At 45.2% G+C, this 15,141-nt stretch overlaps 1 protein-coding gene across 1 annotated transcript in view; it reads right to left on the bottom strand.

Moving 5' to 3' along the window:
- The window catches only part of LOC102744764 (cytospin-B), a 75,886-nt gene extending 63,349 nt beyond the window's left edge, over positions 1-12,537 (bottom strand). The window contains exons 1-3 of the mRNA XM_081805940.1: positions 11,939-12,537; positions 8,671-8,744; positions 8,096-8,300 (exon numbers count right to left, since the gene is read on the bottom strand). Coding sequence (XP_081662066.1) covers positions 8,096-8,300; positions 8,671-8,744; positions 11,939-12,029 — 370 coding nt within the window. The 5' untranslated portion in view covers positions 12,030-12,537. The remainder of the gene's footprint in view (positions 1-8,095; positions 8,301-8,670; positions 8,745-11,938) is intronic.
- Between the last annotated feature and the right edge of the window lie 2,604 nt (positions 12,538-15,141).

Genomic DNA, 15,141 nt, shown 5'->3' with positions numbered 1-15,141 from the left:
TTTCTCCAGGGAAGGAAATGGACACAGATGAATTTCACCCACTAGGAACCTATTCTTCCTCTGTATTCCATTTGAGCTTCTGTGCCTCTGATATGTAACATAAATTTACCTTAAAGAGCCTCCCTTCTGGTTTAAGATTTTAATAGCAGTCAGCGAAAGTGGGTACAGATCTAAGCAGAACCTATAGACATGGATCCTGGGCAAATGTCAGGTCCTGACACACTCACCCATTTAAGCAAGAATAAGGGATGGACAATTATCGGTTCTGTCCCAAGACGTGCCCTGACCTATGAATATATTCCATAATATAAAATGAAGAGAATAGCTGCACTCAAGAGACAGCAGACATTTATACATTTATGACAGGAAACAGAATCATATGCTTGATAGCAATCTGCCTTGAGAATACAATAAAATTCAAGAACAGAGGAAAATATATGAAATATAAGAAAGAAATATATGAAATATAAGAAAGAAAATATATGAAAGGCCGAGTCTAAAAAGTGGTATCAGCAATCTAATAATCCCATTAAAATATTTTAAAGCAGAACCAGCTCAAGAGAAAAAGAAATGAGGGCATACTGGGAAAGTCTCTCTGAATATAGAGGAAATAAATAACATAAACACGGGATTTCAATTTGGTGGGCAGAGGATGGTTCTGATCATAAATGGTGCTGGCATGACTAGATGTCTGTCTGGGAGAAGACCCATACCTCACATCAGACTAAACAAAGAAAGGCAAATCAAATATCTGACAAGAGAGAGAACTAGATATAGAAAATGTGATAGCCTATCTTTCTGTAAGATGAGGGTAGGGGAAATCTTAAACAAAAACAAAAAACACAGACACAGTAAAGGAAAATACTAACATACTGCGTAACAATATAAAAATTTCCATGAGAACGATGGTAAAGCCAAAAGACCCATAATATACTGGGATAAACACACATTCCTAATAAGATGCTGATTTATAAACGGATAAGAGAAAAACAATCAGCCCGCGAAAAAATAAGCAAAAGTGCTAAACGAGCAATTCTCAAAAGAGGAAAAGCAAATGGTTAACATATAAAAATTTCCCCGGGAAAATGGAAATTTAAAGTACTAATGAGATAGCATTTTTTGCTTACCATATCGGCAAAAATTAAGATTAATAGTATCTGCATCTGCTAAGGCTGTGTATAGACAGGTACTCTCATCAAGAATAAAATGTCACAAGTCTTAGGTAAATAATCTGGCAAATCTATTAAAATCAAAACTGCATATCCTCCAAGGTAGCAATCATACTTTTAGGAACCCATCCTATGAAAATAAAAACACAACTATAAGGCTATGTGAATAAGGACTGCTATTATGCCATTATTGGGAAAGAAAAAGAAAAACTAGAAAATACAACCTTGATATTCACCACTATGACAATGTTTGAATATTCTAGGGCACATCCGTCCCCTGGGACACCATGCAGCTATTAAAGTGAGTTAAATTCGGGGCGCCTGAGGGGGCTCAGTCAGTTAAGCGTCTGACCCTTGATCACGGCTCAGGTCTTGAGCTCAGGGTTGTGAATTCAGGCCCTGCATTGGGCTCCACGCTGGGCATGGAGCCTACTTAAAATAAAATAAAATGATAAAAAGATAAAAAATAAAATGAGTTAAACTCGTAAATATCGACTTGGAAGGATGCCCATGATACATTGTTGATGTCTTTTATATATTTTATAAAAAATATAAAAATGAACCCTATGTATTTGTATGAGTAGAGGGAGAGGTAAAGAAAAGCAGACACACTGTGAACACTGACTACCTTACAGGGTGGTACTAGAGAGGGAAAAGATGAATATTTTTCACTATACACCTCCATTTTGTTACCAGGATACCTAAATATGCATAACTAAGAAAAAATCCAATATATCAAATCACCAAGTGATCTATTTATTTTTACAGTTCAACAAGCTAATCAACTAGATTGTTTGGGAAACACTGGCATTCTGCTTCAACAATTTAGGCAAAATTAGTTATTTTTGCTCCTTGCCCTCTTGTTCCAATAATGAAATCATTTTTAAAATTACATTCATAATTAAAATCAGCCTGCTGTCTACAACTTATATTGAAAGTCCAGCTTGCTTCTGGCTCAAATTCTAGTTACCAGACATGGCCTTCGAGTTCTGAAACCACCTGCGCTAGAAACCCGAGGACAAACGGACATGAAGGCCCTGCAAACGTGTGGCCAGTGATTACAAATCAGGCAACAGACTCTTCCGAATAATAACGTATTTATTTAGCACTTCATGAATGCTTAATGTATAAAAATATTCAACGGTACCCAGACTAAAGACAGCTCGAAATACGGGGTTGCCAAGTACAGCTGTGCATCTGAAGTTGAGGTCATTTTGTTTATATTGGAAAACACCTGGCAAGTGAATGTGGTATCATTCCAAAAAAATCTCAATCTGAGGTAAAGATCTCCCAGTAGATAAACTGGACGATGCCAGCGAGCGTCTAAGCTATTTTCAAGGAGGAGGCATCGACCTCTCTTCTGCGACCAGGCGAAATTTTTCTAGGGATTCTGGGCTCTCCAGCTGAACACGCCAAACTGTGCACCTGAGTGAAAGAGGCTTCCTGTTCCTCACGTCCTCCCACCAGACAGGGGCTCCTGTCTCGTCCTGGGGACATAGCGGAGACCCGCCCCCGTCTGGACGGCATGGTGGCTCCTCGAGTGAGGATGGTGGCTGCTGAATTAGGTGCAGATCTTCACAAACCCTGTACTTCCCAAGTTTAACATCCCACTCTGAATTCTGGATCACTCTGAATCATCCACTTCTGGATCGAAAGTCTTTCAATTTCCGGGTTAAGTTTTATTCCTGAGGCATTTGTTGTAGTTGTTCCTTAATTTTTAGTCAGATTCCCAAGGGCACTGCCACCACGTGAACGGACTGGTTCAACCACATCCCGTCTGATCAGCCAAGCATCGATTTGTGTTGAGCCCAACAGAGACTCTGGAAATCAAACCCCAACTGAGGGGTGGCTTGTTTCCTATGAGGTCATGAAGTCAGACCCCAGCCTGAAAGGGCTCGTTCGAGACTTGATATAAAGGAAGCAGAACTTGCTAGCTTCTTCAGAATGAGACACGACACAGACGGCTTCCTATTTTGCCATAAGTAGTGTTAATTCCAAGATTATGAGACACCATGTTCAAGAGGAAGCACAGAAATAAACTCCAAAAAGTAAGACACAGGCATGGATCGTGTGCACCAGCGACCCATGCTCTGCATTTGTTCTGTCCTCTGCTCTCTCTGCACACCCTAGTTGCATATAAAAAAGCTTCACAACATGCTTGTACTCTGTTTTTTTTTTTTTTTCCAGAACAACTTCATCTTATGCTCCAAATAAAAGACTGCCGAATCTTCTGAGAAAAAGAGAGAAGGAAGGAAAAAAAAAAAGAGGGAAGGATCATCTTTGATCGTGCAATGAGTTGATTCCAAAATGTAGAAAACAGGTAAAGACACTTGGATCGCCATGACTCTGTGTGAAACAGTGGCGGGTATAAGGAGACAATCTGGCTCTTTGTAAAGAGGTAATTTCTCCCCCACATTATTCCCCCTTTCATATAGCAATGGCTGTATTCTCCCATCATGGCAAGGGCTGGGCTGTCTTTCTTCCAGAAAATGCTCTGCTAGCTGATAGAGACCATGGAGCTGTGAAAACAGAAATGGAGGGGGGGAAAGGCTCATAAAGGAGTTACTTGAGGCAACATGATCTCAGGCTACAAACAGAAGATTTAACAGGTGCTACTGACCCACAGGGAAGAGCTAGTATCTAGAATAGGACCAATGTGTTTTTTTTTTTTTAAAGACTTTATTTGACAGAGAGAGACACAGCGAGAGAGGGAACACAAGCAGGGGGAGCGGGAGAGGGAGAAGCAGGCTTCCCGCCGAGCAGGGAGCCTGATGTGGGGCTAGATCCCAGGACCCTGGGATCATGACCTGAGCTGAAGACAGACGCTTAACGACTGAGCCACCCAGGCGCCCCAGGACCAATGTGTTTTAATTCCTACTCCTCTAATTTTTTTTTTTTTTTTTTGGAAGTCAAAGGTCTTTGGACGGAGAAAACATGCCAAAGACTTCAGAACACCACTACTGGGCCCCTCTCCCTAGACCTCCTCTAACAGACAACGTGTCGGGGAAGTAGAGACGGCCAGGATGCACAAAATCGGGGGCCTCTGTAATTTACAGAGTGGCTCGAGCTTCCCTCTACTGTCCTACAGTCAAGGCCAAAAAAAAACAACCCAGAAAAAAGGATTTCTTTCAGTACTGAGGCTTAGGAGTCCTAAAGGCCTCAGGGAAGCTCATGTCCACACTTTGCAAAGCAACTCTGTGAAGATGGGGGCCGGGGGGCAGGGCAGCAAACCCAGCTCGTCGCCATTCCGGGCCGTGTGTCCAATGCCAGCGACGCGGATGGCAGCTATGAAAGCAGAAGGCGTGGAAGGCTTGTGATGCCAACGTGTCAGGGGCCCCCGAGGCTCTGATCAGGAACTCCCCCCGAGGACTGGTCCCCTTCTGGCAGGGCTAGGGCAGCTGTATCAAAGTTATCTGCAACAAGAGAGCTGGAAAAGGTATCTCAGTGACCCCGAGCATCTACACCACCAGCTCCCACACTCGGCCTTTCAGTGACGGCTCTAGAACCCACAGCTGTGACGCACAACAGTTGTAAGGACAAAGAGAGTGGCAAAGGCAGGCAACTGACATTAGGGCAGGATACACTGTGCACACAGAGTTAGAGCCGATTCCAGAAGAGTCCGGCAGTGACGGGCCACCATGCTGCTCGCTTCAGAGGTGACGATGCAGGAACCAGTGGAAGAAGCTAGACACGTTCTGAATCTCAGACCTTCTGCTTAGAAGTCCCTACTGCTAATTAGGCACCAACGTTTAGGTGTTTTGTTAACCATCTCTTTTTTAAGATGTTTTCCGTGGAAGTTTATTGGTATCATAGGATGAACGGTAAAAATCGAGTAAGTCACCCTAAAAATAATGGCCTTTAGTGTTTCAGAGTAAGAGAAAAAAGGTACATGGTCTTTCCTGTTACTGTTCGAGAAGCCCATGTCATGCACTGCTGGTCAACAATGTCCTTCGTGTGGCCCCATCAAGTCACTGAGGGGAGCTGCGTGTGTGTGTTCTCTGTATCTGGAGGCCAGGCCCCAGGTCTCAACTTTTCAGGAAAAAGGCTTGATGTTTTAATTTCGATGGAAGTTTGAATTGTAATGGCTTGCTCTTAATGGCTCAAGGGTGGAAGAAGCCAAAGTTGAAAAAGTTATTCAGTATCCTTTCATCCCTTAGTTTGTAAGTGTCCAGCAAAAACAGATCACTTCCAGGTGCCTAAAAACTACATTGGCTTGTTCAAATTCCTGGAAGAAAAAGAGGAGGTCCACAGCCCAGCTAAAATGTAGAGATGCCACTGTGTCCAGCAGGTTCCAAGGACCGCATTGGACAGATGGTACGGTTGGCATGTGAGTTCCTCACTCCCCCATCGGAGAAAGGCCAGCTGACCAACTAGTCTCAGGGAACAGTGGAGCTTACAGGGATCTTCAATCACAACCCACTCTCATCTCCTCGGAGGAAGGGAGCAGCTGGGTCTGGGAAGGAAATCTTGCCAGTTGGTGGCAAAGACTAGAGCCTCGTTTCCCCATCTACTCTTCACATCCGTTATTCTGACTCCAAAATAAAAATCCTTTTGAAGACACAGTAAGACTGAAGATTGCTAACGAGCTGGTTCTTAGAGTTTTCTAAAATCCTACTTGCCTGACTATATCCCCTCAAATGCCTGTATATGCAAAGTGAGAATGCGAATCTGTTAATGCCATGTTAGGATCAAGGTGCTTTTCAAGTGCTCTTACCTTCTCTTGGTTGTACTTGGAGGACCTCATCAGAGAATTTTCTGCAAGTTCTTTGGCTGTGGCTGAACCAAAAATGCCTTTGAGTTCTCATGAAATGACTGTCAAAGTCAAATCCAGTTTCAGTCGAGAACCCATTCGGCCAGGATGGAAACACTATATCGCTTCAGGACCTTTGAGGGTGTGGGTTGGTTTCAAGTCTTGCTCAGGGGGCAGGTTCAGGACGTGGCTGAGCCAGCAGCGAGTAACTTTCAGAGTCAACTCTTTAGAAGGGGCAGTCTGCAGAACCACGGTGGACACTGGGTCTGGCTGCTGTCTGAAACCCTGCCCAACGCAATGACAGGCCCCAAACCCACTGACGCCTGTGGGGTTTCAATCATATGCCATGTCCTGGGCTGGTGTCAGCCCTACAATTTTGAAATGTTTTGTGATAAGGGATTAAACTGCTGGATTTGGGTGGTAGGTTTGCAAATCACCAGAAAAATCATAAGAGAAATGTACCGTGTTTGTAAAAAAAAATAAGGTGACTCTATGTTTGACGATGTAGAATATCGTATATGGATCCTAATCGTCAAGATTCGTGCGGAGATTTCCTACGGTATCAGAGTTCGAGTTGTATGATCTGGCCTGTATCGTAGACTCCAGGTAAGAAATGCAGCAGCTTGTACGATAACTACATGAACTCGAGACTCGTCTTTTATCATTTATCTTTACAATAACACATGTACGAAGCGATGCAAGTTATGATCTGGTTCCTCTTCCAAAGACACACATCATAAAAGCAAGACAAGTGGACAAATTAAACAGAAGCACAAAAGCAAACGAGGGGACTCATGATCCCTTCAACAGTCTAGTCTTGCGATTTCCCTTCCTCCTTAAAATTCACATGCTTTGGTGGACAGAGGGTATAGGTGTGACTATAAAACAACGATCTTGATTTTCAAGAGTGAATCATGGAACTAGCTACACACATCTTAATCTGAATCCTTCTCTACAGCCTGTTTTTAAGCAGGCTCCATGCCCAACGTGAAGCCCAACGTGGGGTTTGAACTCACTACCCTGAGATCAAGACATGAGCTGGGATCAAGAGTCGGACGCCCAACTGAGCCACCCGGGCGCCCCTACAGCCTGTTCCATATAAAACTCATAAATGAAGGAAGGAGGGACCGAATGAAGCGAGTTTGGTGAGAGAATCAACACAGAATTCTGAGAAGAAATCTACTTTTTCTAATGTCATGAAACTCACGATAATACATCAGACCCAGAGGCTCAGAATCTAGCCAATGAACAACCCTCTTGATCCTGGAAAACTTGTAAAGAGGGCCAACTGCACAAATCAGCATTCAGAACTTACTAAATCTGATTTTAAAATACTATGTTTCATATTTGAAAGACATCTGAAAATTCAAAATAATTTCCTAATATCCAAGAATCTCAAAGTTAGGGAGAGTTATTCTGGACTAGCGACTGGGAACACTGCATTCGTTAAGGCCTGAAGTACTGTTTGTCATCTCGTCTGTGAACCCTTTAAATTTCAAATAATAATGAACTTTGAGCTCACTTTAGCAACACCTTCCTCTGAAACCTCGCTGTTAGGAAGAGCTTTCTGGAACAACACACTGCGTGATTTCCCTCCCTCGGCCCAGAAAGGGAAAGTCACGTGTCAGCCAGATGTATGTTTTCCATGCTCATCCTTTTTAATAAAGTGGGCTCGTTCAAGGGCTTTTGGAGGCAGCCCCCAGGCGTTGCCAAGGGAGAAGCATGTCCCTGGGCCATGAGGAGTGGGTCCTTTCTCTGGTGGCAAATCCCCCAGGAGTGAGTCCAGTCTTGCCCACGGCATGAGAGGGATGCACGCAAGGTGTTGCCGTGGCCCGGGGAAGTGTATGCTCCCCTGCACTAATAAGCACCAAGAGGAAAGGAGCATCCTAGACGTACTTCTATTTTTTAAATGTAGGAGGACACTTGGCTAAAACTTTTGCACACAGGTGAGTGAAGAGTTTTCTCACTGCCTCAGGCCAGAGAAGGGCAGTGGCCCAGCCCTGAATGGACCATTCCTGGTTGTGTGTGGTGGTGGCAGCAGAGGTCGAGTGAGCTTAGAAGAGAAATAAAAGATTCTGCACAGAGAGACAGAGAAGCGCCACGTCTCTAGACGGCGAAGGCTCATGCACGGTGAGTAAGGGAGAAGCCAAGCAGGTGTGGGTGCCCGTAGACTCACAAACGCGGGGCTCTGTCGTGACCGACCTGCCGTGGCTCTGCATGTCCCCCAGCTCCTTCTGCAGCCTGGCGTTCTTCTCCTCTTCCTCCAGCAACCTCCTCTTCACGGTACGCAGCTCCTGCTGAGCCTCACACTTGATGTCGTTGGCCACCACCACCGCCGTCTGCAGGTCCGCCTGGAACCGCCTCCACTCCTCTGTCTCCTCCTGAAAATGCCAGAAGCCACGCCGGCGTCAGAGGCCGGCCGGGGCCGGTGTGTGGGCAGGGGCCCCAGGGGCCCCACGTCAGGCAGCCCTTAGTGAGTCCTTCAGTGCCGTCCCACCACCGGGAAAAGGCCCGGCCCGGCTGGGAAGGACGCTCTCGTGCTATCAGCATTTATCGTGAAATTCAAAGACTGCTTTGATTTTGTTTCCTGCCAACACTACTCTGTGGTTCCAGGGCCCACGGGAAGGTATGGGGAAAGCAGGCTACAAGAGGCAACAGGGTCTTTTTCGAAGGGTTCCAAACCGAAGGCGGGGACGCGCTTAGTAAAACAACAGAGAAGGCTCCCTATCCCCTGCTGTAGCCAAATCTCACCTTTATCTGCTTAGTCAGAGTCTTCAGCTGCCTTTCCAGGTCTGACTTCTGTTCCTCCAGCTTCATCACGTTGCCTGAAAATAAACAAGTCAGACAGGAGTTGGAAAAGGCGCCAGACTCTTGGGAGAAAGTAAGCGAGGTAGCGAGGGAGCAGCTCCAGATTTCAAATCCATCCCTTCTGCTATAAATTCCATCCTCAGCACCCTGAAACCTGGCAGCTAGAAACTGGAGGTTCTTCCAACACAGAAAATGGGATGGTTTGGGGAATAAGTGGTGTTGAGTTAGGTTATACTCTCAGATGGAACAGTCAGGCAGCACTATGGGAAGAGGTCTGAATAGCCACTCGTATTTATTAACACTCACTCCTGGCCCCCCTGGTGGTCGCATATTATGGTCCTGAATGTCCTTTACCGCTGTGAGGTAGAGGGCTTTTGTATAACAGAGAATATGACTGGTTATTACTATGGTGGCTTTTAGACCAGTTGCTAGAGTCGTGGTTTTTAATTATAGTTAGACCAGAGAATCACCTGGGAAGCCTCTCAAAAGCAAACCTGTTCAAAGCCCCAGACTGTGACCCACAGAGCGGGAACACCCATGGGAAGACAGGATCTTGGGTGGGTGCATTTTAACAGCTCCAAAGGTGACCTGACTGCTCTCTCTAATTAAGAATATCCTCAGTCCCCTTCTCTCTGTGCCTCTGATTCTTCCATGTTGCTACCAGAGTCATTTCAATTTAAATCTGATCACGTCCATTACCTAGTTAAAATTCTTCAATCGTTCTTCATGATTCGTTCCAGGGCAGTAGCTGTCTATTGAGGATATGAATCAGAATTATCAGAGAAGCTTCAATGAGAATAAACGACACACGGTCGGGTCCCACCCCAACCATTCTAATCCAGCATGTGGGGCCTGAGAATCTGTGTTTGGGGTCAATGAGGCAGAGTAAGAAATCACTCCTTCACTTCTTTTTACTTTTCTGTCCATTTCTCTCGAGGATCTTATAGAGAGGAGTGACTGGTCTCAGGCTGGATTTGTGTGTCCCTGGGCCTCCTAGTGAAAAGACATCTTAGTATTACCTTAACACCCTGGACAAAAGTTAAAAAGCTCCTCAAAAGACAGCCAGTCTATGTTATTTTCAATCTTGGATTATGTTAGGATACAACCATAGGGAATGGTGTGGACATCTGCTCTGGACATTAATTATAAGCTGGTTTTCTTGGTGGGGTTGTGCTTGACTTCTAAGGATTTGGGGACAACACAACCAAATTCTCATGAGCAATATATCAGAGACAAAGCAAAACTGGACTTCTCTTCTTTGACTTTATACACTCTTCAAGTATGGTGCTGTTTGGAAATATACACTGTCAATGGTGGTGGGTTTTAGTTATCTTTTCAAGCATAATTACTGAGAACTGTCTAAATGATGCTGACACCGGATGCTGATGTTCTGTAATTCTGCTGCGTATCACATCCAGTGAAGGATGGAACTCTGGTGCTAACCAAGCAATCAAGGTGTAGAACACACAGTCAACTCTCATGATTTGTGGCAGTTACATAAAGTCGCCAGGCACGCCGAATTCGCAAATACTGAACTTTGCTCCTACGGGAAATACAGGGTTCGGTTCCTGCAAGCCTCTGATCACAACATTTTTATCAAAGGAGACACTACTTCTGTTATACAGATTCGTTTGCCAGTGTCCTTGTAAAAAAAAAAAAACAAGCCCGTCCCATCAGTGCTGGAAACCTGCTTACCCACATAACCCTTTTCCTGCGTAACACTCAGTAGGTATTTTAAAAATTCTTCAGCAGCCTCCTGATCGACAGAACCTGCCTCGCCTGCAAGTTTTTACCTTTTCTCATGCTGTGAGGCCTTCCAAGCTTCAAGAGCCAGCCAGCACCAGCTCAGAAGGGTCTAACGCTTTTCTGACCCTGGGAAACATGACTGTAAAATTCTCTCGTTTTTAGTTGCACAATAATGTAGTCTGCTATTTTTTTTTTTTAGCCAGACATCATCTTGTGAATCCGCAAATATAGCTGCACATCTTCGTCACATGCCACAGATTTTACTTCAGCATTTTCCAGAGTGGTGAATTTCTATCTTCCTTTCTCTGGAAGTTTTCGTTAACATTGAACTCACAGCCAACAGCACTAAAACTCGTGCTTGAACAAAGCTCATCTAACACTTATTTTCTCCATTAGGCACATCCCGGCTTTCCAGCCGTAGGGACCCCAGACGGCATTTCAGGACTTCATTTAGGGGCCACTCTATACAGTGAAATAGCCAAAAAAAAAAAAAAAAAAAAAGCACAAAAATATAAAATCATGGCACCAAATAACCACGAGAAAGATACTTGTTTGCAGTATGAGAGCTGAAACAAGAAGAAGGCAAAGGGTCACCTTGTTCAAGCTGAGCTGGGAATGCACTTGGGGAGACTAAAATTTTTTGCAGCGCTCTCTGTGCACGTCTGCAAATGATGTGAGAAGTGCCGTGTTGATTTTGGGGTTACAAATAAATTCTGGCAAGCAGGTGAATTCCCAGATATGGCTTCCGCAAATAATGAGGATGGGCGAACAAGTCGGGGAACTTTTCAGGCAACCAACTACGCTATTTTTAGCAATGGTGAGTGTCACGGAAAGCTCTGTGCCTTAATTCCTTTGTGACAAAAGCAAAACACATCAGATGTGATAATTTGATAAAGCTTATTTGGACAAAGCAGGCAATGTTTACCTAATCCCTTTTAACGTCTTTCCCTATTCAAAGCAAACAATGAGTTCATAAAGAAGCCAAATATTGGAGCCTCTTTGGTGATGAAGTGGCCGATCTCTAGAAGTTACTTGATATCCTGGCTTAATGGGACACATGCTAGAACTGTTTTCTCCCTAGCCCATTGTTCAAATCCATCTGACCATCTGTCACCCGTCTTCCTACCCGTCAGATCCAAAAGACAATGCTCTGTCAATACCCAGTGAGCATGGGCAGTGGTGTGGCTCATGCACAGTAGACCTAACACTCCAAAATGTGTTTGCTCTTTTTCACAATCACCCCGTGCTGCTGACTCATGTTCAACAATCTTTCCTTCCACACCACCCACTTTTCCAGTTAAAGAGGTTAATCATTCTGCCTTTCTTGACTGCCATTGTTCCTACAAGACTGCCGAATACGAGGAAGGAAGACTTTTCACAACCATTCTCACAAACCCTCCCAGGCATTCGGTTCACATCGTGCTCACTCCTGATCCACGTCTGACCAGGGCTCGAGTTCACTTACTCTCTAGCTCACTAATGAGCTGGTTGTTATGTAACTTGACAGCCCGATGCTGTTCCACCTGATCTTCCAATTCAAATATGGTTTCCTTCATGTCTTTAATCTCCGCATCACTCTCTGACGCTTTCTCTTGCAGTTTCAGGCTGGTTCGGCTCAGTTGTTCTGCTTGATGATCACATATCTCCTTCAAGTAAGAATAATCCTTTTCCACCTAAAATGAAAGGAAGGTTGCCTGGTCAGTTTACCAGGAAAGAGTTCCTCACCTATCAGCATCAGGCTCATCCATGCAACGGCGGAGGAAGCTCTTGGCATGTGCTAAGAGCTGGTACCCTGGTATCATTTCTGTATTCTTAGCCTCGGAAATAGCCAAGGCTATAAATATACAGAGAAACGTGACTGTCTGCAAACGGCCAAATATGGTGGAGCCTGTGTCCCTCCCTACAGGCATGAAGGAAGCTGCAGGTAGTTAGGTGCCCTGCGGTCCTGTGACTGGGTGCAAGAGCGCTTCCCTGGGAGGCTCTGGTACTGCACCCGGAGCGCTGGCCCGGATGCGGGCGAGGCTCCCCTCCTCACATCTGCTGTGGAGCAGCGCCCTCTGCTGGGGAATCCAGGAACAATGCCCCCGAGACCCGACCGATCCCCTGCAAACGCCAAATGTCTTTAGCCGTAAGGTACTAGCGGGTACAGTGTTTCTTTAGAGAAATGTGACATTCATGTGACGGAGAACACCAGCTGAAGGCACAGAACTGAAACATGGGCATGCACCAGACACAGAGAAGCGGCACAGGACAAGCACTCATTTCACCTTTTCAATTCTGAATCATTAAACATTTTAAATACACAGAAGAGCACCCAGAGTGACAAGATAATAACCATGTGCCCAAACGGACTTCACAGTGATGAAATTTTGCCACATTTGCTAAATATTTTTACTTCAGCAGGATTTAGTAAAGTCCCAACCTTCTCTCCCGCCCCAGAGAGTAATTCGCATTATCCGAAAAGTGGTGTGGTTGTTGCTTGAATGGTTTTTCACTTTTACTGCATATGAATGTGCCCGAGATAATACACAGTATTGCTGTGTTTAAAAATTTATTTTATCTTTTGTTTTATTTTTATTTTTAAGTAGTTTAATCTCTGCACCCAACGTGGGCTCGAACTCACAACCCTGAGGTCAAGAGTCACATGCTCCACTGACTGAGTCACCCAAGTGCCCCGTTTTAAAATTTTTATACAAATCATATTATACTATAATTATGCTTTTGCAGTATACTGTCGCTCTGTATTACATTATATGGTAAGATGCTTTTGTCCTGTACTATACTATACTTCTTATGCTTTTGAAAACCTTTTTTTTAAGATTTTATTTATTTGAGAGAGAGAATGAGATAGAGAGAGAGAGAGCATGAGAGGGGGGAGGGTCAGAGGGAGAAGCAGACTCCCTGCCGAGCAGGGAGCCCGATGCGGGACTCGATCCCGGGACTCCAGGATCATGACCTGAGCCGAAGGCAGTCGCTTAACCAACTGAGCCACCCAGGCGCCCCTGTAAAACTTGTTTTTAACCGTGTTTTTGAGATGTAGCCACACTGATATCCACAATGTGTGGGCCAGGAGTGAAACTGGAGGGTGTAACCAGGGAACCAGAAAGGATGAGCACCCCGAGGTGGGGGGGTCTCCACGTGCAGCTGAGGCTGCTGGCCTCCCAGGGGCCCCGACCCAGCTTTACTTCCTTCGTGTTGGCTTGTCGTGATCACAAGCACCAAATGGTAAGCAGAGCGGTGGGGAGGGGCCCCTGGGATGGGTGCTGCGGACGGCTGGGGCCATTGAACTTGTAAGTCAGTATGCTGCTTCAAATCACACACATCATTCTTCCTTCTTAATGTGGGAATCATTCTCTTAAGTTTAGCAATATATTCCAGAAAGCTCTCTTATGAAAACCAACAACAATAACAACAGAAACTCTTAAGTAACTTCATAATTTCTGCCTGCAGGAGCTTCCTGGGTAATAACAGGCAGCTATTGTTATATTCATTTTACAGATTAACAAATGGAGAGAGGGAGAAGTAAAGCCACTTGAAAAGAGTCCAATTTATCAGGTAGCTAGGGCCAGCACCTTGTACTGCCATGACCCTCTGGAGTTCTGGGTTGCCGTCCACGGGACTGGCGTTCCCACTGGCCAGTTTTTTCGTTCAACAGCTACGCTATCAGACAGCCAGCAAAGTGATTTCCAATGTCTCCTTTTCAGAAAAGAAATCCCTCTCACGCATCCAAGGAAGACCTCTCATCTTCAAAAATCAACTTGCTCTAGACATGGGGTGTGCAGAATTGCATTACAAACAGAGTCAAATGAATTTCCCCGGGGAGCCCCAGTCCTTCCTGGAGAGGGATGGTTAGAGCCAGTCCCAGAGGCAGATGGCAGCAGAGACCACTCGGGACTCCCCCACCCTGCAGGGCTCAGCCCGGTCTCCAGCCTTCCAGGATGGGGGACACAGGGACAGGGAGGGCGGCTCCGAGAAGAGATGGGGCGAGAACCTTTCCCCTGGCTTGTCAGACACTGAAACTGAGGAAAAGGTTACCATCAAGGGTCCGCACTATTTCCAGACACTGGAAACTACTCACGTCACTTCCAGGATTGGGCCAACCTTTCTGGCCTGAGAACTAGATGTTCTCTTCTGGCCACATTCCTGCTGTCCCCACCCCGCAAGCTCCCCTGGTGACCTCCTACTCCCCTCAAGATTCAGGTTGTAAATCAAACAAAAGGACATGTCCTGATGACTCAGGGTTTCACTGTGAATTTCTCTATTGTGTTCTAATCAAGTAAAATTCTCCTCATTCGCTGAGACTTGAAAGGTGGTTTTCTTCCCACCAAAACTCTCTGGCCTTAAGACTCCAGTGTGTCAGAGTCCTCAGGTCTGCCTCAGATGTTTTTCTGTCTCTTCACTGCCACGGAACCAGGAAGCAGCACAAATCAGTGATGAGGAGTAACAGTTCTGGGGGTCAGACCCCACTGTGAACCCTGGCCTTCATCAATTCATCAGTTTAGCTAGTCGCTGAGCCATTCTCTGCCTCAGCTTCTTCAGATGCAAAAAATTAGACAACAACAGTATCTCTAGCATAAAATTATGACGATTAAATCAGATTAGATGATCTAAAGGGTTGAAGAGTCCTAGCACATATAAAGCCCTAAAATATTAGTTATTATTAAAATA

Source organism: Leptonychotes weddellii, chromosome 15, assembly GCF_054177405.1.
Source record: "Leptonychotes weddellii isolate Sample4059 chromosome 15, ASM5417740v2, whole genome shotgun sequence".
In the NCBI taxonomy this organism is placed as follows: Eukaryota; Metazoa; Chordata; class Mammalia; order Carnivora; family Phocidae; genus Leptonychotes; species Leptonychotes weddellii.
Note: the sequence above shows the minus strand (reverse complement) of the source record. Positions and strands in the feature narration are given on the sequence as shown.